The 22,626-nt window shown below is 39.3% G+C and overlaps 1 protein-coding gene across 1 annotated transcript in view; it reads right to left on the reverse strand.

The window, feature by feature from the left end:
* The window catches only part of TRPM3 (transient receptor potential cation channel subfamily M member 3), a gene marked incomplete at its 5' end in the record, with an annotated part of 281,767 nt that overhangs the window by 108,245 nt on the left and 150,896 nt on the right, over positions 1–22,626 (reverse strand). The window contains 2 exons of the mRNA XM_090275220.1: positions 6,859–6,993; positions 8,795–8,895. Coding sequence (XP_090131346.1) covers positions 6,859–6,993; positions 8,795–8,895 — 236 coding nt within the window. The remainder of the gene's footprint in view (positions 1–6,858; positions 6,994–8,794; positions 8,896–22,626) is intronic.

The raw sequence follows: 22,626 nt of genomic DNA on the forward strand, positions 1-22,626 counted from the left end.
ATCTTGTTTATTACCCATATTGAATGAGAAATTATCTAAAGTAGGGGTCGGCAAGCTTTTTTTTTGTATGGACTTTGTGGGCCGTATAGTCTTTGTGGCAATTGTTCAGCTCAGCTGCTGTGTGGAAAAAGCCAGAGACAATACCTAAGCAAAGGAGGTTTCCTATGTTTCAATGAAACTTTAGTCGTGGACACAACAAAGAGTAAAATTTTATATAACTTGAATGTCACAAAATATTCTTCTTTTTATTTTTTCAACCACTGAAAAATGTAAAAAAACATTCTTAGCTTGCAGGCCAAATAGAAATAGGCGGTGAGCTCGGTTTGGCCCTTGGGTGGTAGTTTGCTAAAATCTGGTCTAAAGCAGAATTCCCCAACCTTTTTGGCACCAGGGACTGGTCTTGTGGAAGAAAATTTTCTCCTGGCCCGGGGAGGAGTGTGGTGGGGTGGGGATCAGGAGGCAGAGCTCAGGTGGTAATGCGAGTGTAGCTGGCCCACCACTCATCTGCTGTGCCGCCATGTTCCTAACAGGCCATGGACCAGTAACGATCTACGGGCCTGGGGATTGGGGGCCCCTGGTCTAAAGAAAAGGCCTTAGGAAGTTTGGGGAAAAGATGTATGCTTGCTTAAGGTAAGAATAAAATAAAATGGTTTGCCATCCAATTGTCTTCCAGTAATAAGAATGCTGGATAAAATATAAGATGCCTAGTTAAATTTGAATTTCAGATAGACCAAATAATTTCTAATATAAGTATGTCCCATGTAATATTTGGGACACATTTACACTAAAAATTATTTGATATTTACCTGAAATTTAAATTTAACTTGGCATCTTGTATTTCTATTTGCTAAATTTGGTGACTCTATTAGAGGATCTCAAAACTGTGATGGCAAATCTTATTTTTTTTAATATGCTTTATTGATTATGCTGTTACAGTTGTCTCAATTTCTCTACCCTTTGTTCCCCCCCACCCAGTGACATCCCTCCCTCCAGTTGTCCGCCCCCCCCTTAGTCCATGCCCATTGGTTGTGCATATAGTTCTTCTCAAAATCTTCCTATCTGCTCCACTCCCTCCTACTATGCTTCCTAATTCCTGCACCATCTCCCTCCCTTTCCCCGCTTCCTTTTCCCTGCTGACCTTACCCCATAATGTTCCCCATACCTATAATTCTTTTCTCACTCTCATCGCGTACTTAGTTTGCTTTGTTTAGGTTCCCTAGCTTCTGTTGTTGGTTGTTGTGATACAGCTTTCATTTTAATGTTCATAGTTTTGATCCTTTCTCCTAAATAGGTCCCTTTAATATCTCATATAACAGTGGTTTGGATCTGATGAATTCCTTCAGTTTTACTTTGTCCTGGAAACACTTTCTCTGCCATTCTATTCCTAATGACAGCTTCGCTGAATAGGGTATTTGTGGTTGTAGGTTTTTGCTTTTCATTACTTTGAATATTTCTTGCCAGTTCATTCTTGCCTGCAGAGCTTCTTCTGAGAAATCAGCTGACAGTTTTATTGGGACGCCTTTGTATGTAATTCTCTTCTTCTCTCTTGCTGCTTTTAAGATTCTCTCTTTATCCTTAATTTTTGACATTTTAATTCTAATGTATCTTGGTGTGGTTCTCTCTGGGTCCAGTGTTTTTGGAACTCTCTGTGCTTCCTGGACCTGTAAGTCTAGTTCCTTCCCCAAGTTAGGTAAGTTCTGCTTCATTATTTTTTCACATAATTTTTCAATTTCTAGTTGTTCTTCTTCACCTTCTGGCAACCCTATGATTCAGATGTTGGCCCGCTTATAGCTATTCCGTAGGTTTCTGAGCCTCTCCTCATTTTCCTCACTTCTCGTTTCCTCTTTCTGCACTGGTTGACTGTTCCTTCCCTATGTTACGATTTGTTGAATTGATCCCTGGTTTTCTTGCCCTCACCACTAGTTTCATATGTGTTTTTGTTCATTTCAGCAAGACTAGCCTTCATTCTTTCCCTGTCTTGTTTAAGATCTGCTGTTAGGTCTGTAAGTGCTTTTATAACCAAAGATCTGAACTGAGCCTCAGAAAGATTTCTTATCTGCTGCTTCGTTAGATTAGATATTTGCTGTCTGGTCAGCTGTGTCACTGGGATCTCTATTATGATCTGTACCATCCTGAACAGTTTTGTGTTTACCTTTGTTTGCTGGGCAGGGCTGTCACACCTCTTATGCTATAGAAGGGGAGCCCTGTGCTCTTGTCAAAGCCAGGCATTTTCTGCATGGGTGGGGGTCCAAGATGAATTCCTGCCGTTCACTCTCCACTGAGAGACCAGGAGCCTCCTCCTCCATCCCCACCCCTACCGGGCCTCAAGGTTCAAGGTAATGGGGGTCAGCCTTCCCTGGCTTTGGAATCGCAAGCTGACAGTCTGGTCTGCAGCCAGGGGTGCTTCCCAGGTGCTTCTCACCTCCCCTTAAATACGGGTGTCTGTGCTTACCGCTGTCCTGCCTATGTTGCTGCTGCTGCCACGGACAGCACAGCTTGACCTCTCCTCTCCAACTTCACCCCTCCTACCTGTCCGGATGAGCACCACTTCTTTATAACTTCATACATTGGACTTCCATTTATTTTCTGGAACTTCTGGTTATTGCTGGTTTTGCGGTAGTTGTATTCCTTCTTAGTTGTGGAAGGAGATGGGGCATGTCAGTCTAGGCCTCCATATTGGCAGGAAGTCTCCTGTATTTGTTTGTTTCCATGTCCCAGGCAGAGCTGTCACTCCTACTACACTGTAAAGGGTGGAGCCTTAGGAATTCATCAGTAACGGGCGACCTGTTTCACCACATTGTGGCACTGTATGCAGGAGAGGGGTCTGAGAAGGAACAATGCTGCTTGTCCAGCACTCGCCTGTCTTTCAGGCACTTCTCCCACTTCGGCACTGGACTGGCACCCCTCTAGCTGCTGCCCTGGCAGGGGTTCCCAGAGTGGGTGGGTCTGCAGATGTTCTAGGTCCGTGGGGGCCCTTTAACAAGCAGACTCTACTGAGACCGGAAGTTTCTGCCTCCATCTCAACCCCCACTGGTTTTCTTAGTAAAAAACAATGAGGCTTGATTTTCCCTGGAGCTGGGACAGTGAGCTGCTCTGGTGAGGAGCTAGGAACACTCCCCAGGTGTCCCTCCTGACTTTTTAGGACGTGTAACTGCACTTTTTGCTGGCCTGCTGCTGTTGCCACTGCAGCCATCACCACACCGTGTCCTCTCCGCCTGGGTTCTGCCCCTCCTACCTGTCTGGATGAGTATTTCTTCTTTATATCTTTGTTTGCTGGACTTCCATGCACTTTGGTTTTCTGGAACTTCTGGTTGTTTCTAGTTTTGAGGTAGTTGTGGAGGGAGATGCAGCATGTCTCTCTATGCCTCCATCTTCTGATGGCAAATCTTTAAGCACAGTTGAAATGCATTCAAGGCTTGAGACAATGCCCCTTTACTGCCTCAGCAACCTTCCCATGTGTGTAGAACTCTTTCCACTGAGTGATGCAGTATTGTGTAGGGATTAAACATGCAGACTCTGGAGTCAGGATGCCCAGTTCCATACTTGGCTCTGCTGCTCACCAGCTGTGACCATGGGCAGGCTACTTAACTGTGACTCAGTATTGCCATCTCTAAAATGAGGATACTGTCTCCACTTATCTGGGAGAAATGTTGTGGGGATTGAATGATAAAATATTTATAAAGCTACTAAAGAAGTACTTAGCACTCAGTAAGTGTTAGCTATTATTACCGAGGCCATTCACTATCTCATAATCCTCTCAAAAGATTTCTCCAGGGAAACAACAACAGTTGATTGGAGTGATGAAATCTATTGGACTTTCTCCATCTAGAACTTTCCTACTTATTTCTTGACAGTCATTGGAATACATCACTCTATTCCCTTGATTCACAATTGATAAGCAAGTCATTCAACTCTGTGCTTTATTTTTTATTTTACTAAAAACCCATCATTCTACCCCCCCACAGATTTATTGAGATATAATTGATGTAACATTTTGTAGGTTTAATGTATAAAATGACTTGATATTTGTATATGTTGATTGTGAAATATTTACCACAATAAAGTTAGTTACCACAATAAGGTTAGTTACTATATCTTTCACCTCATATAATTACCATTTTGTTGTTGTTGTTATGGTGAGATCATTAAAACTCTACTCTTGTAGCAACTTTCAAGTATACAACACAGTATTGTTAACTATAGTCACCACGTTGTACCTTGGATCCTGGAACTTATTCATTCTATAATTAAAAGTTTATAGCCACAGGCCAATAGCTCAATTTTTTCTGAGGATCCTCCACAGTGCTTTTTATATTTGGCTCCCTTGTCATATGTTAGTGACCATATATGCATGAGTTTATTACTGGGCTCTTGATTCTGTTCCATTATTCTATATGTTTGTTTTTATGACAATACCCACTATTTTAATTACTAACTTTGTGATATAGTTTCAAATAAGAAAGTGTGATACCTCTACCTTTATTTTTCTTTCTCAAGATTTTTTGGCTATTCATGGTCTTTTGTGGTTACATGCAAATTTTAATATTGTTTTTTTTTTCTATTTCTGTTAAAAAAAAATGCCATGGGGATTTTAAAGGAATCACACTGAGTCTATAGATGGCTTTGGACAGTATGGACATTTTAACAATATTAACACTTCTAATCCAAGAACACATGATATCATTTTATAAGTTCTTCAATTTCTTTTATTAATATCTTAGTTTTTGGTGTATGGGCCTTTCACTTCTTTGGTTAAATTTAGTTCTTTAAACTCTTAAGTAACTTATTGCTTTTGATGCTATTGTAAATGGGATTGCTTTATTTATTTTTTTCAGATAGTTCATTGTTAATGTGCAAAAATACAACTGACTTTTGTGTGTTGATTTTGCATCATGAAACTTTACTGAATTTATTTATTAGTTCTACCAGTTTTTGATGGAATCTATATAATTTTCTACATACAAGATTATGTTATCAGGAAACAGAGGCGATTTTACTTCTTCCTTTCCAATTTAGAAGTCTTTTATATCTTTTTCTTGCTGAATTGCTCTAGCTAGGACTTCTAATTACTATGTTGAATAGGAGTGGAGAGAGTGGACACTGTTGTGTTGTCTCTGATCTCAGAGGAAAAGCTTTCAACCTTTCACTATTGATATGGTGTGAGCTGTGGGTTTGTCATACTTAGCCTTGTACATGTTGAGGTGTGTTCCTTCTAAATGAAATTTGTTGAAAGTTTTTACCATGAAAAGATGCTACATTTTGTTTAATACTTTTTCTGTAACTATTGATATGATCATATGATTTTTATCTTTCATTCTATTAATGTGATATAACACATTGATTTGCATATGTTGAAGCATTCTTGTATCCAGGAATGAATCTTACTTGATCACAGTGTATAATCTTTTCAATGTGCTGTTAAATTTGTTTTTCTAGTATTATGTCAATAATTTTTATATCTATATCCATCAGGGATATTGGCCTGTAGTTTTCTTTCCTTGTAGTGTCCTTTTCTAGCTTTGATATGAGGGTAATGCTGGCCTCATAAAATAATCTTGAGAGTGTTCTCTCCTCTTCAAATGTTTTTGTAGAGTTGGAAAAAAAAAGAAGGGGTTAATCCTTTAAATGTTTTGCAAAATTTACCTGTGAAGCCACCTGGCCCTGGGCTTTTCTTTGTTGGGAGGTTTTTGATTTACTAATTCAATCTCCTTTTTATTAATCTATTCAATTTTTTTATTTCTTTATGGGTCAGACTCGGTAAGTTGTATGTTTCTAGGAATGTATTTATTTCTTCTGTGGCTAATTGTTGATATTTTTGTAGGGATGGTAGGTTCAGCATCCTACTCCACATTTTGGTCTATTATTTTTACTGAAAGTCTCAGTATATTGAGCCCCCCCACCCCCAAATCTGCAGAGAAAACAGAAACCTGGAACCATTCCACTAATCTGTTTTCTACTTCCCTCAGTGGGAATAAGATAAAGCCAGGGTGCCACCGGCTATCACCTAAATGTGGCTAGAACAGGTCAGTAGCTTCATCTCATTAGTGCTGTGGGTGGTGGGAGGGAGAAGCATTGTGACAAATGAAGAGAAGAAGAATCTCTCAGACAGAAGCTTTGGGTCAGTGGTAGCTTATTTCTTTACTTAGGAGATTTGTGTCCTTGAATAAACCAATTCACTTTTTTGGCCTCAGTTTTTGCATCTGGAAAATAGGAAAATGCAATATCTACATTTTAAATTTCACTGGATTTTAGTGAGTATCAGTTCAGAGTCAATGTACTTAATTCATTGAATACTCCCCAAACTTCATAAATAGTTTTTTTTTAAAAATGATTACTCCTTGGTACCCCTAGTGAATGAGTTAAAAAATCATTACAAAATAACAAAAAATACTTTTGGGTAACCCCAAACAAGAGGGGTTTATATTTTATCCTATTATAGTGAAAAAGGAATAAATTTGATAATTCTGAGGATAATAAGATGGTGCAGGATAATTAATTTGCCTCCTTTGATGCTTGGTGTTAAATCAATCCTCTGCTGATTGCCTCAGACATCCTCTGGGCTTACAAATAAACTGTGTCCTAATTTCTATATCCTGGTCGTTTGGTATAAGAATCTGAGAATGTTACCTTTTGGTGATAACACAACTTTCTGCCTTAGATGCTGACAACTGAGCAGTTAAAACAAGTAGAATCTTGGTGACTTGGTGTTTCTTGTCTACACAGGTGTAAGGGAACATTTGTGAAAAATGATCCATGCATTTGGAGGGCAGGGAGGAGATTCACAGGCATGTGGGGGAACAGGAGAAGGTAAAACAAAAAAATGTAGAGAAATTAAAAAGTGCCTTAGCTTGGTCCTACCGTATTGTATAATTCTTCTAGTCTGGAGATGGTGAGAAAACGGTGCATGCTTACTCCATTCTCTATGAGTAATTTCACAAAATCCACTCTGTCCAGAACTAGGGCATCCAACATGGCTTGTTCCAGAGACCCCACCTGCAAATCAAGTCACTGAGTTAGTCTGCCCCAGGCGCTAGAGATGCAGTTCTTCGGTGTTCATCTGAACGGTTTAAAAATGGATGCCTTTGACATTTGTCAAACCTTCAGCACATCCGCGAACATGCTAGCAGGACTGTTCCCAGCTCTATTTTGGGGGCAGCTACGATCTCTCCTGTGCCCTTGGGCCTGCCTTTGCAGATGGAATTCAGGGATTTCTAGTTGCTGAAGTTATTTCCTACTTGACTCTCTCTCCCTCTCCCTCTCCTTCTCTCTCTTTCTCTCTCAGATCCTGAGAAGGTACAAGGATTTACAAGGCCTTTTCTTTCCCAACTCACTGACCAAACTTCAGCAACACCAGTGAAGTGCTGAAGTGGGTACTGTGCTGTCTTGCTTTTCATCTTCCTTAGGTTTTGAATTAGACCCTGGCTGGCTTGAGAAAAGGGACCTTAGTAAACATAACAAAAAGTAGGCTGTTGAATTTTTTTTTTTAGTTAAGTGATGCCACCTTGCCTTTATCTCACCGATTTCCACCTGAAGACACAGCAACCATTGAGTCCTTTGGTCTGTTTACTAGGGTTTTATTTAATTCCTTTTACAAAAATTTCCCAGCGTCCAGACTCCTTGACAAATCTTTCCACACCAGCAATGTACTAATGGCACTAAATGAACACAGGGGCTCATTCCTAGGCAGAAACTCTCTGGGGGAAGGAAGGGTTTAAAAAGACCTGCACAGTAATTCCAGGCACAGAAATCCAATTTCAGGCTGCTGGTTACCTCCTGGAGATATGTGCATACATCACCTAACGGCCAATTTTCCAAGTTTTTATTTTTGGTAGTCAACTGAGGGAAACAAACCAAGAACAGTTATATAAAGCTTTGGTTCCCTCTGTGTTGTTCTTGGGAGTAGGGAAGACCTGTGCTTAGCGCCAGGACCAGATGGCACCTGCACGAGGAAGCCTGCTAATTCTGCACCTGAGCGTCCCCCCCCCGCCCCCTCCGGCCACACACCAGCGCCGTGCCACCACTTGGAAGCAGCAGCCTCGAAGACAACCAGAAACAAATGGCTAATTTCAATCCCTCCTTCATTTAAATTAATACAACTTTGTATTACACATCCTTTCAGACATTTAAAAGAAATGGCCTCATTTGCGGCTGAAAATTGCCGTTGAAGACCACTCGGAGAGATGGAAATGTTTGGATGGTTTTGAGTTGGGGTTAGTCTCACATGTTCCACCAGGTGGCAGTGATTTCCTAAATCATTTCAATCCAAAAGAAAACGCAGCCTCTCCCAGCTGCTCTCAGACGCTCCTTCATTAAAAAAAAATTTTTTTTAAATTGTATTTTATTGTTTATTCTACTACAGTTGTCCCAGTTTTCCCCGCTTTCCCCACCTACACCCAGCTGCGCCCCCTCCAGCAATCCTCACACTGTTGTCCATGTCCATGTATCAGGCATATAAGTTCTTTGGCTACTCTGTTCCCTATTCTGTACTTTACATCCCCGTGGCTATCCTGTAACTACCAGTTTGTACTTCTTAATCCTTTTATCTTTTTCACCCATCCCCGAACCCCCTCCCATCTGGCAGTCATCAAAACGTTCTCTGTATCTATGATTCTGTTTCTGTTCTGCTTATTTGTTTATTTTATTCTTTAGATTCAATTGTTAATATATATGTATTTATTGACATTTTATTCATATTTTCCCCTTCTTGTTATCATTAAAGAACACCATTTAACATTTCATATAAACATCCTTGCCCAAGCAAGCGGGCTTTCAGGAGTGACAATATATACTCTACCGGCCACTGTTGCCCATAAATAAAGATCTGGCTGCGAGCGATGTCGACTCTGTTCCACGCTAAGGCCAAACTCAGCTGGTCTGGGGCAGAGGCATTGGCTCCTGTATACAAGTAGGAGAAAAGAGTGCGATAGAGCAAACAATGATGAGTTATTATGCCAAGAAGACCCACTCCATCCCTCTGGCATCAATACCCCACTTCTTGAAAAGTATACTCAGCTGTACAGTAGGGCTTCTCAAATGCAACACTACTGGCATTTTGGGCAGGACAACCCTTTATCATGGGGGCTATCCTGTACTTGTGGAATATTTAGCAGTATCTTTGGACTCAGCCCATTAGATGCCAATATAGCACCTCCTTCTAAAGTCATGACAATTAAAAATGCCTACAGGCATTGCTGAATTCCCCCAGAGATAAAGGGAGACAAAATCAGCCATTAAGAACCAACGCTTAATAGTATTTAAAAGAAATTAGTATATTGGTATACAATATTATATTAGTTTCAGGTGTATAATATAGTGATTTGACATTTTTATACCTTACAATGTGATCACCCCATGAATTCTAGGAATCATCTGTCACCATGCAAACTTATTACAATATTTTGACTATACTACCCTTTATCTTTTTCACCCCTTTCCCCCACCCTCACCCCTGGCAATCAGCACTTTGGTCTCTTTTCCATGAGTCTATTTTTGTTTTGTTTTGTTTGTTGATTTGTTTTGTTTTATTTTTGATTCCACATATAAGTGAAACCATTTGGTATTTGTCTTTCTCTGACTGACTTAGTTCACATAATATAATACCCTCTAGGTCCATCCATGTTGTCAGAAATGGCAAACTTGCATTCTTTTTTATTGTTCCATAATATTTCATTGTATATATACACCACATCTTCTTTATCTGTTCATCTTTTGGTGGACACCTAGATTGTATCCATAGCTTGGCTGTTGTAAATAATGCTGTAATGAACATAGGGGTGCATATATCTTTTTGAATTAATGTTTTTTCTTTCTTGGATAAATACCCAGAAGTGGAATTGCTGGGATGTGTGGTAGATCTCTTTTTAGTTTTCTAAGGAATCTTCATACTGTTTCCATAGTGGCTGCGCCAGTTTACATTCCCACCAACAGGACACAAGGATTCCCTTAACTCCGCATCCTCACCAACACTTGGCTTTTTGTTGACTTTTTGATAATAGCCATTCTCAAATGGCATTTTCTGATTCTAGTGTGCACACATGTTGGATTCAGTATCAACCATATACTTATAGTAAGTTAATTAGTGTTTGAAATGTTGAATATTAATTCAATTTACACAGGAATTTTTCCATAAAAATATATTTCCTATCTCTTCAGATAACAACAGGAACTGAAAACTTACTGATATAAGCAAGTGTTAATGTATTAAATTCTTAGAACAAATGAACCAATTATAAGGTGCCATTATCACCATTTTACAGATGAGAAAACTAAGGCACAAAAACTTGTCCAAGGTGAAGCAGCCAGGAAGTGCCAGAGATGAGATTCAAACCCAGGCAGTCTAGTTTCAGAGCAGATTTTTTTTTTTTTTTGATTCATAGAAATTTAGAACACTTTATTGAACTCATGATACCCCCACACAAAGTGAAGTAGGCAAACAGGGTTTTCTATCCTCTATCACAAAACAACCCATGCTGCATTAATGAAAAAAGCCAGACTATTCTCTAATGCTGTATGACTAGGGCCAAAATTGGTAAAATGTTAACTAAAATTCACATATCTGTTCCTCTGATTCTTTTTATTTTTTATCAGTCAAGCCATTTGGGCTTGAAGATATACTTATTTATGCAGTTTTATTGAGATATAATTGATATATAACATTGTATTAGTCTTAGGTGTACAGCATAATGATTTGATATGTGTGTATATTGTGAAATGATTACAACAATAAATTTAGTCACACGGTTACAATTATTTTTCTTGTGATGAGAACTTATAAGATCTACTGTCTTAGCACCCTTCAGATATACAATAAAATATTATTTACTATAGTCACCATGCTGTAGATTACATCTTCAGGACTTGCATATTTTATAACTGGATTTGTGTATTTTGGTCAACTTCAGCCCCCACCCCATCCACCTTGAGATCTTGATGCTTTCATTATATTGCCTCGGGTGTTGAGAAAGGGGACTAGGAGAAGCCTTAAGGGAAGGGAACAGAGCTGGATCCCCAGATGGTCCCATTTACTCAACAGAATTTTACTAACTTCCAATTCTCTGCCAGTCACTGGGGAAACAAGGTTGGACTGAAGTTTAATAAAAATATATGTATGTTTGTTGTTGTTACTGTTTTCCTCTACTGAGTCCTTCTTTAGGTTGTATTACTGAGTCTCTGTCTGGAAGAAGGCCTTCGAAGGTTATCTAACAGTCTATGTCAGTTTCTGAAGCGATTCAGGATTATTTCCTTTGGCACAGCAAAGATAGGGTCTCAGTTGTGCTCCATCCACTCCACCCTGCCAGCCTCACTCATATCAACCAGTCCATATCTATTGCCTCCTCTCCCTGATAGTCACAAATGGGAATTCTCCATTTTAAACAGTCATGCTGTAAAAATGAGTACTGACAAAACAGGTAGGTGATATTTTATAAAAAAATTTCCTTCACAAAATATTTATCATTCTTTCTTTCTTTTTGTAATCCTTACCCTATATGTTCACTGATTTTAGAGAGAGAGAGGAAGGGAGGGTGGGGAGGGGGGAGAGACAAAGAGAGAGGGGAGAGAGGGAGGGAGAGAGAGAGAGACAGAGACAGAGACAGAGACAGAGACAGAGAGACTTCGACTGGTTGCCTCCCACACACATCCCGGCCAGGATCGAACCTGTAACTTGGGTATATGCCTTGACTTTGACTGAAATGAACCTGCAACCTTCCAGTGTATGTATGAGGTGATGCTCCAACCAACTGAGCCACCTGGCCAGGACAGTATTTCTTATTCTTAATTAGGCATTTATAAATACATCTAAAGTATGGTACAATGCAAAAAATAAAGTTTTAAATATATTTTAAAGAAGTTACTGATTGGATAAAATATTGGGCACTCGTGTGGGCAGAATAAACCCTGTTTGGACATTCTTATATTCCATTTATTTGGAGACTCTGATTTCCAGTATTAATAAGATTTTAAAAAGGTATCTTCTTAAGTTTAAATTCCTCTGAAAAAATAATTGGCATTTTACTTATTTTGTATTTCTGTAGGCTGTTTATTGATACAATAGGCTTGGCATTATGAAATGCAGAGGTGCATTAAAATTTCCCCTAAACCCAGGAGTCTCTTTCATTGGTGTCTTTTTAGCATTTTGTTTACACTTTTTATATTATAGTATACTATGGTCTATTACAATATATACTTCTACCTTATATGGGTCTTTGAAGACCTTGTAACACTTAAGAGGCAGTTTACCTAATATTAGAAATTATCCACACTGGCCTCCTGGAGAACTGAATGAGATATCAGCCAGGTGGCAGCTGCCTGGCTCAATTCTGATCCACATCAGGTTGCCCTTTCCTGGAGGGCAAATGTGTGGTGAGTGTAAAGAGGGGCTGTAACAACTTCTTTGGGTAGAAGAGAAGGGCAAGGAGCTTACTTATTACCTGTGGGGGCTTGGGAGATTTACTGATCTTCTCCAAGATTTAGTTTCTTCATGTGCAAAACAAGATCAATAATATTGCCCTTAAGGGATTGCTTCAGAGGTTAAATAGAATAAAAGATGGAAAAATCGCTTTGTTAAATTAAAACACTGTTCAAGTATTTTTAGTTTTTTACATATTTCTGAAATTGAATTTACCAGATTAATAATACTAATTTAATACATTTATCAGGTTAAAAATACTACTTTGATAGAGAGCAATTTACCAGCCAGACTATTATTACAGTTCCTGCTGTGGTCGATGTGAATGATTAGGTATCATTGGATTTTCATGAAAGGAATACTTACTGTACAGTGAGACAGTAATTCTCAGAATTAAGTCCTGACAGTCCCTAAATTACCCAGGGTTTATAGGCATGTCAGAATTGCCAATGGGCATTACGAGTAGTTCTTTGATAGAACTCATGGAGTTGATCAGATGCTACTTTCTATTGAAGATTTTTATTTCTTTAGACACTCCCCTAGGTGAGCTGAAGCATGTTGGTGCTAAGATATAAACAAAAAGAGGTAAACTTGTGATGAAAGAGTCTTAATTTAGATATAAATGCTCTGTTTGGATTATAAGAATGTGATTGTTTCCTAGGAGCATAAATCGAGAAGACTGATTATGTATTTATGCCTGGGCAGCCCAGGAAGGAACACTGGGTGTTTTCTTAGGAGCCATAACCACACCCAGTTAGGAAAGTGCACCCGGCCTCTCCCCAGTGGTGTAACGGGACAGCCTCCAGGGTGTGGCACCTGCTGTACTGAGTCTGCCCAGGGAATTGAGGCACCTCCCCTGGCCTGTCAGAGGTGACCAAGGGCTTCGCAAAGGTTAAAGGCTGTCCCCCCTCTGGTACTGTATTCTGCCTGGTGTGACGGGTGGACTCTTTCTCTCATGGGTCCTTACACTTCCTAACCCCTATGTCTCAGGGTGGCAGGAGGTGGGGTTCAGCTGTGTTTCGCTCTTCTCTTATTTCTTGGCTCTGAGTGTTCTGTGCAAGGTCTCACTCACTTTGAAAAACTGTTCTTAGTATCATTTTCAGAGCTAGGATATCAGACTTCTATGGACTAAAACTATACAAAAAATCTTGCAAGTCAGGTTGTCTATGTAATGATATTCGTCAAGGATTTCTGCAGTAAATATTGCCATGATTTCCTCATGCCCTAATAACATATGCAAGCTGGAAGGACAAGTGAAATTATATGGTTTATGATTAATAACATTGTAAAGCACTGTGCTATTTCCTTGTTTTTTTCTGATCTACCTAAATAGATGAGTCCTCTTTATTGTGCTCTTTCTGTGATAAAAAAGCCAGTACTTCACAAAAGTTTCTCATTGGCATATTAGAAAAACTTTATAAGAAGTTTTTATTATATATAATATGCAAAACCGAGGAATATTATCAGCGTAAGACAGAGGGAGTAAAAGAATTAAACCATTTTATTGGATTATTCTGCTTGCTCATGATATGACAAATACAAATCCACTTACATAGCTGGGTAATTAAAATAATTGCATTCTCCATATTGTGATTTTTAGCCAGATTCTATAGAAACGTGCTTGGGAGTTCTGGGACATTTTCTGAAATTTCATTGGTGATTTACTATCTTGTGTTCTCTTTTTCTTTTACTCATTGTCTCTTTCTTTGAGAACTAGATAATCCAGGGACCATTTTGTACTTTATTTTTACTACAGTTATGCATGCACTGAGATTTGTTACAAAAATCACAAGTCTCATCATCCCAATCCTCTTTCCCCATAGGCAACCATGCATCTCCAGTACTTGATTATTTTGGTTCTCCATGGTGGCTGGTCTTCAAACAGAACTTTCAAGGGAGATAGACCCTCATAGTCACACTCTTGGCGTAGTCCCTCTCGTGCTGAATCTGGGCTGGTCTTGTGACTTGCTTTACAATAGAAGTGACACTGCTAATTACAGACCTAAGCCTTGGGGAGGTCCTGCTTTTGTCTCCTACACCTGGTGCAGAACTGTCAATTTGAGCCTCTGCTTCTTCATCATCCAGGGACTTGGAAGATCTCTCTCCTATAATGGAGCTCCTATTTCCTATGTTCCATGTTTTTTGTTTCATTTTGTTTCCTCTTTCATTTTGGTGGAACACATGCTCCAGTAATTTCCTAAAAGAAGCAGTTCATGAGAATTGACAACTCATGTCTGACAATGTCTTTATTTTACTTTCACAAGTAACTGGAAGATTAGATATAAAATCGTGGATTGCAATAAATTTTTTCAAAACTTTAGGGTATTGCATGATAGTTTTCTACATTGTTGTTTAGAAGTTTAAAACATTTGGGCTCCTGGTCCTTTGCATGTGACCCGTCTTCCTCATTGGAAGAAATTAGAATATATATGTTTTTTGGACTCACATGTTCTGCAATATCATGATAACATGACTTAGTATGGGTTTATTTTCACCTATTGTGCTGGACACTCAGTGGATCCTTATAATCTGGAAACATGTAATCTGGAGTTCAGGGACACTTCCAGAATTGTTGCAGTGACAATTTTCTACCCATGTTTTTTAAAATTGATTTTTAGGGAGAGGGGATGAGAGAGAGAGATAGATAGATAGAGAGAGAGAGAGAGAGAGAGAGAATGTCAATGTGAGAGAGGAACATTGATTGGTTGCCTCTTGTACACATCCTGACCAGGGGCGAAACCACAACCTAGGCATGTGCCCTGATTGAAAATAGAACCTGTGACCTTTCAGTTTATGGGATGATGCCCAACCAACTGACCCACACTAGCTAGGGTATTTACTACTTTCTGTTCACTCTTTTATTCTTTCTCTTTCTGTACTTTCTGGGAGAGTTCTTCAATTTTATTTTTTAATTTTTTCATTTATTTTTTATTTGATGCTATTTTTAATTTCTAAGAGCTCTCTTTAGTTCTTAAACTAGATATATAATGCTGTTCTTTTTTTATAATTCAAATGTTTTCAAAAATTTCTCTGAGGATATTGATGATAATTTCAGTAAATTTCCTTCTTCTTACACAGGTTCTGTTTGCTCCAGGTTGCACTTCTCTGTTTGTTTCTACATCTGTCCTCTGTGTTAGAGGGCTCTCTGATATGTCTGGTTGCCCTTGGTCAACTGCTCATATTTAAGAGCAGGGCACCAAAGTGCTGATTGAAAGCCCTAAGTGTATTAGTAGAGATTATCAACTGTAAACTTTACTGTAAGATAAACTGGTTGGGCTCCTTAGATGTGGAATCAGTCATGGTAGTACCATTAGGTCTTTTTTCCTAGAACAGTACGTTTTACAAAAACGTCACTTGCAATCTCCTGACTAGAGGATAAAGACTCCAGCCACCAGCATGCTAGGAACCAAGCAGAGGTAAAGGTTGCTAGAATCTCAGCATCCAATATGTATTAATTTATTAAGGCTGACCCCTCATTTTTAATACTATATCCCAGTCCTCACCTTACATCTGGTATCCTCTTTTTTAAAAACATGCTTTAATGATTATGCTGTTACAGTTGTCTGAATTTTTCCCTTTGTACCCCTCCACCCAGTCATCCCCTCCCTCCAGTTGTCTGCTAATCCCTTATTAGTCCATGCTCATTGGTTGTGCACATAGTTCTTCTCAAACACCTTCCTGTCTACTCCACTCCCTCCGACTATGCTTCTCAATTCCTGCACCATCTCCCTCCCTTTCCCCCTTCCCCCTCCCTGCTGACCTCCCCCCATAATTTTCTCCATACCTATAATTCTTTTCACACTCTTGTTGCCTACCTAGTTTGCCTTTGTTTCGGTTCCCTAGCTTCTGTTGTTGGTTGTTGTGATACAGTTTTCATTTTAATGTTCATAGTTTTGATCCTCTTTCTCCTAAACAAGTCCCTTTAACATTTCATATAACAGTGGTTTGGATCTAATGAACTCCTTCAGTTTTACTTGCCCTGGAAGCACTTTCTCAGCCCTTCTATTCTGAATGACAGCTTCACTGGATAGAGTAATCGTGGCTGTAGGTTTTTGGTTTTCATTACTTTGAATATTTCTTGCCAGTCCCTTCTTGCCTGCAGAGTTTCTTTTGAGAAATCAGCCGATAGTCTTATTGGGGTGCCTTTGTACATAATTCTCTTCTTCTCTCTTGCTGCTTTTAAGATTCTCTCTTTATCCTTAATTTCTGACATTTTGATTCTAATGTGTCTTGGTGTGGTTCTCCCTGGGTCCAGTATTTTTGGAACTCTCTGTGCTTCCTGGACCTGTAAGTCTAGTTCCTTCCCCAAGTTAGATAAGTTCTGCTTCATTATTTTTTCACATAATTTTTCAATTTCTAGTTGTTCTTCTTCACCTTCTGGCAACCCTATGATTCAGATGTTGGTCCACTTATAGCTGTTTTGTAGGTTTCTGAGCCTTTCCTCATTTTCCTCACTTTTCATTTCCTGTTTCTGCACTGGTTGACTGTTTGTTCCCTCCCTATGTTCTGATTTGTTGAATTGATCCCTGGTTTTCTTTCCCTCATCACTAGTTTTGTATGTGTTTTTGTTCATTTCAGCAGGACTAGCCTTCATTCCTTCCCTGTCTTGTTTGAGATCTGCTGTTGGGTCTGTAAGCATTTTTATAACCAAAGCTCTGAACTGTGCCTCAGATAGATTTCCTATCTGCTGCTTCGTTAGATTAGATATTTGCTGTCTGGTCAGCTGCATCATCGGGGTCTCTATCATGATCTGCGCCATCCTGACAGTTTTGTGTTTACCTTTGCTTCCTGGTGGGGCTGTCACACCTCCTACACTATAGGGGGCAGAGCCCTGTGCGCTCGTCACAACCAGGCAACCCTTTCCCCACGCTGTGGCATTTTCTATGGCAGTGGGGGTCCAAGATGGATTCCTGCAGTTTACTCTTTGCTGAGAGACTGGGAGCCTCCTCCTCCATCCCCACTCCTTCTGGGCCTCACAGTCTGAGGCAATGGAGGTCTGTCTTCCCCAGCGTTGGAATCACAAGCTGATGGGTCTGGTCTGCAGCCAGAGGTGCTCCCCAGGTGCTTCTTGCCTCCCCTTAAATACGGGTGTTTGTGCTTACCATCATCCTGCCGCCATCGCCATTGCTGTCACCACCAGCAAAGCTTGATCTCTCTGCCCTGGCTTTGCCCCTCCTACCCGTCCGGTCGACCACCACTTCTTTATAACTTCATACGTTGGACTTCCATTTATTTTCTGGAACTTCTGGTTATTTCTGGTTTTGCAGTAGTTGTATTCCTTCTTAGTTGTGGAGGGAGATAGAGCATGTCAGTCTAGGCCTCCATATTGGCCAGAAGTCTCCTGTGTGTGTTTGTCTCTATGTCTTAGGTAGAGCTGTCACTCCTGTTATGTTGTAAGGGGCAGAGTCACACCTGATATCCTCTTATCCAGAGAATCAGTTTTACCCTCTTCAGAGAATAAGTCTTTACTTTTTGGTTGGAGAGGGCTTTGGAGATTTGGGGAGAAGATAGGACATTTTAGCTACTTAAAAAAGGCTCAACAAATTGTTTTATGTTTGCCTCCCTTCAGTCCTTTTTTGAGGTCCTAGATACCCCAATTCCAGTGTCTTTTGAACATTTTAAAGTGTAAGTCAGTTTGCTACTGGCTTAGTGATCAGTTTTTTTTCTCTCTTGGTCATATGGTTCCAACCCCTCCTCAAGGGAGGCTAGAGTATTTAGTCTTCCAGTATGCCAGAACACAAACTATTGCTTCTGCTCTAATGATTTTTAAATAAATAGCCCTTTACTCTTGATTTAGAGGGATTCACAGGAGAATGAATAAATTTATTTATTCAGTGGATTATATATACCTGCCAGTCTGTCTATATTTTTTCCTGTACCAAGGAAAGTTTAGTCGTCATTGTTCAAAACATGTGAAAAAATTAGGGCAGTCTTTAATATCTGGTCCTGGCCATAGATGCCCAGGATGCAGAGCAAGTGTTCTGGGTTCAGATAACCTGGGTTCATGTCCAGACACATTGATTTCTACCTGTGTTATTCTGACCAAGATACTTAACTTCTCCATCCCTCATTTTCCTAAATTACAAAATAAGTGATACTGATAATACTTGCCCCATTTTGGTATCATGAGGATTAAATTAATTCATACTTCTACTACTGTAAGTGCCACATTAGTTGTTGTTGTATGTTAGTTTTACTATTGTTATCACTATTACTTGTATTATTAATGTAAACTATTCATTTCACAAATTGTACTTCTGTCAGTCTGCATGATTATATAATTTAGAAGATACAATGATTAACTTGACAGATGAAGCTGATTCATTGCTCTCAGGTAGTCAAGGAAGAAAAAGTATGATTCCGCAGTTCTACTGGGCAGTCACCAGCTGAGAGTGGCTCACAACCTTTGGGTTTGCAATTAGCTTAATGTGCAGGTCATTGAGCACACTGATACTGTGCCAATTCCGAGGCATGAGTGAGCTGCAGGGTGAAAGAGTGTTTAGCTTCTGTGTAACGAGGAGCCTGAGATGACCACATGTGTCATCAGAACTAGCTGCATTGTGCAGAGAAGGAATAATGTGCCTGGGCATCTGCAGGCCTGGATTCCAGCTTCCCTTCATCCAACACCAGTAGAGGCATTGCAGTGGTCTAGGTCTTCATAGCTCTTTCAGCTTTAAAATTCTACACTGAGACAATCTTTTTGACACGTTGATAACTTTGGAACTATACTAGGAATGGCCTGAGGCCCTGTTGTTCAGGGTCCTTGCAAACACTTGGATCTACATGTTGCATCTTTCCTGAGGTGATTATGCCCTTGGAGCAAAGAACATTATACTCTCATTCTATGATGAGAAACTTGAATCTCAAGCCCTTTTCTTATATTTACTACCCACATGAAAGGAGCTGAAGAAATCACTCTCATCTATGAATTGACACCAGAATTCTGCTTAGAGAGGGGATTGTCTTTGCAAAATACCTTGCAGATGAGCCCTTTAGGATTTGGGCCAAAATATCAGAGAACAGAAATGAACCACTCTGTTTGAAAGGAGAAGAGGACTTTATTTTACTCTTAAAGGAGAAACATGAGGAAGAAGCAAATAGTGTAAGAAGATGGGGGAGGGGAAGCCTGTGGGACAGTATGGCACTGGGGTAGTCATGGGGGAAGAATCTGTGGAAAGTGTCCTGTGTGAAATAGTCAAAGGCTATTAACTTTCGAGATGCCTGTGTTCAATTAGAAGTGTTTTCATTGTTCAGAAGTAAAGCTCTCTTCCAGCCCTACCTATATTTTTAGAAAAGTCTACTATGTCCATTAAATGTTATTTATTTTTGTTTTGAAACTGTGGAAGGGCCAAGTTTTATATTTGGACTTCTATGACGAGGAACAGCAATAACACACATGAATCAGGAACCTCAAGGCAGGGATGACAGGGAGAATTTAAGAATTTTAGGAATTTGTGGAATTTCTGGGGATGATGTAGGATCTACATTTCTGTGGATTACTGAATTGAGAGGTTAGAGATCACATCAATAAAATTTCAAGGTATAAGGAGGTCCCAGCTTATGTCTGGGTTGTTTATGTGATTTTGGCTAGTGGTTGATTGGGCCAGGACTCCACTTCTTTCAATCAATAGATATTTATGAATATTTGTTGGGATATAAAGGCAAAGAAGACATAATACTTTTCTTTTGGAAACTTTCTAATTGGAAGGTACAGTTTGTAACCAGGGCATTAAGAATTCTGAGATTGCCTGGATATTCTTGGTTTATTCCCATTGTTCTGAGATAATTATCAATATTTCCCACTTTCACACCTAAGAAAGTCCCAATTTAGAGATAAATTAGCTGGTAACCATTACGTGGAGTTTTAAAGATTAGAAGATGATCACAATTTATGTGAAAATGCTTTGTGAATTGTAAAACATTATATAGATAAAGAGATTAAGAGGTTTAAGTTTTTTTAATTGCATTTTGTTATTAGAGACAAATAGAAATGTCTAAAATTGCTACCTACTTTGGTCTCTGTTATTACTTTGAGATCTACTTGAATTTGCAAGAAAATAAACTTGTCAGAAAATCAATTTCATTTTAAGGCAGCTTAGCATGTTCTCAACCACTTTCAATATTAAACCCCTTTTTGTGGTCTATTTTGGATCCTTACATGTATTCTTGAAGTTTATTTATTTTTGGTTGCTGTTTTTAAATTTATGGGTCCTTTCAAATTTAACATTATATTATTCTGATGGGTTTTGGACATGAGGGACATTCCAGTTCCTTAAGAATTTTTAAAGCCTATTTTAGAAAAGAATGGGTGTAAAAGTACTAGGTGATATGTATTTATCATAGAGAAGACATATCGCTTTCCCTCAAATATCTTTTACTTTAACTATCTCATTTGTCCCTTACATCACGCACATGAGAGATGTATTATTTCCCTTTGCACAGGGAAGGGAACTGAGGTTTACAGAGGTTAAATAACCTGCCTGGTTAATGCCACAGCCAGTAAAGCAATAGGATTTAAGGATATATCTTATCTGATCCCAGAGCCTATTGATCATTTATTTATGAGCTCAATAAATTGTTATTGAATACCAACAGGTGGTGCTGGTGCCTCATCCCCATTTCTGGTTTGGCATCATCATCATCATCATAATCATCATCAGTCAGACCATTGTTTATTAGTGAGATTTTTCCAGGTACTGTGGGAAGTGCTTTACTTGCATTACCAATTAAAATTGTTATGATGACTATGAGGGAGGTATGATAATTATCTCAAAATTTCAGATTAGGAAACAGCCCCAGGGAGGTAAAGCAGTCTGTCCAATCAGGGAGTAGTGGTGCTTTAAACATGGCTGTCATTTTTCTATGATATGGTCCCTTGCAGGGCGGTCTCATTGTGGCAAGTACCATACTGGGGGGTTGGGGCAGTAGTGGAGGTTGGGGTGAAAGGACCTTGTGGGGAAAGCTTGGGGCAATTTGGTCTTTACAGAATCACTATTTTTCCTAAGGAATAGATTTTGGTCTTGGGGTAAAAATGGTAAGAATGTTAATTGCCTTTAAAAATTTGGCAGAAATAATCAAGTACAGGCCATTATAATTGAAAAAAGTCAGTGATTATAATAATAAATAAGAATTATGTAGTAAATAATATTATTACAAACCTAGGCCCACTTGAAGTAAACTTTGAGTATGAGTTGAGTGAATGTCTGAACCCTGAGTAGCATTCATTTGATCCAGTTTCTGTTTTTTGCTTATTGAATGAAGAATTTATTCCTGGTACATGGATTTTGAGGTGTTTGCATTCGAGGCAAATCTGGCACTCTTTGACCTTCAGTACTGCTTTTTTTTTTTTTTTTTTTTTTTCAGATTTAATGTGTTTTATTGATTAAAATATTACATTTGTGCCAATTTCCCTTCCCTCTGCTCCCCTCCACCCGGTGGCCCCCCTCCCTCCAGTTGTCCCCCCCTTTTAGATTATGTCCATTAGTTGTGCATACAGTTCCTCCCAACCTCTCTCCATCTATTCCATTCCCTCCTACCATGATCCCCAATTCCTATATCATCTCCCTCCCTCTCCCCACTCCCCCTCCCTGTTGACCTCCCCCCACTATGCTTCCCTTACCCACAGTTCCTTTTCCACTCTCGTTGCCTGTTTTGTTTGCCTTTGTTTCATCTCCCTAGCTTCTGTTTTTTAAACCAGTCCCTTTAACATCTCATATAACAGTGGTTTGGATCTAATGAACTCTTTCAGTTTTATTTTGTCCTGGAAACACTTTCTCTGTCCTATTCTGAATGACAATTTCGCTGGATAGAGTATCCGTGGTTGTAGGTTTTGGATTTTCATTACTTTGAATATTTCTTGCCAGTCCCTTCTTGCCTGTAGTGTTTCCCTTGAGAAGTCAGCTGATAGTCTAATTGGGACCCCTTTGTACATAATTCTTTTCTTCTCTCTTGCTGCTTTTAAGATTCTCTCTTTATCCTTAATTTTTGACATTTTGATTATAATGTGTCTTGGAGTGGTTCTCCCTGGGTCCAGTCTCTTGGGAACTCTCCTTGCTTCCTGGACCTGCATGTCTATTCCCTTCCCCAAGTCTGGGAAGTTCTCCTTTATTATATTTTCACTCAATTTTTCAAGTTCTAGTTCATCTTCTTCATTCTCTGGCAAACCAATGATTCTTATGTTGGGCCTTTTATAGCTGTCCCAGAGGTTTCTGATCCTCTCA

The sequence above is a fragment of the Furipterus horrens genome, unplaced genomic scaffold (assembly GCF_987537825.1).
Source record: "Furipterus horrens unplaced genomic scaffold, mFurHor1.1.pri manual_scaffold_4, whole genome shotgun sequence".
NCBI lineage: Eukaryota > Metazoa > Chordata > Mammalia > Chiroptera > Furipteridae > Furipterus > Furipterus horrens.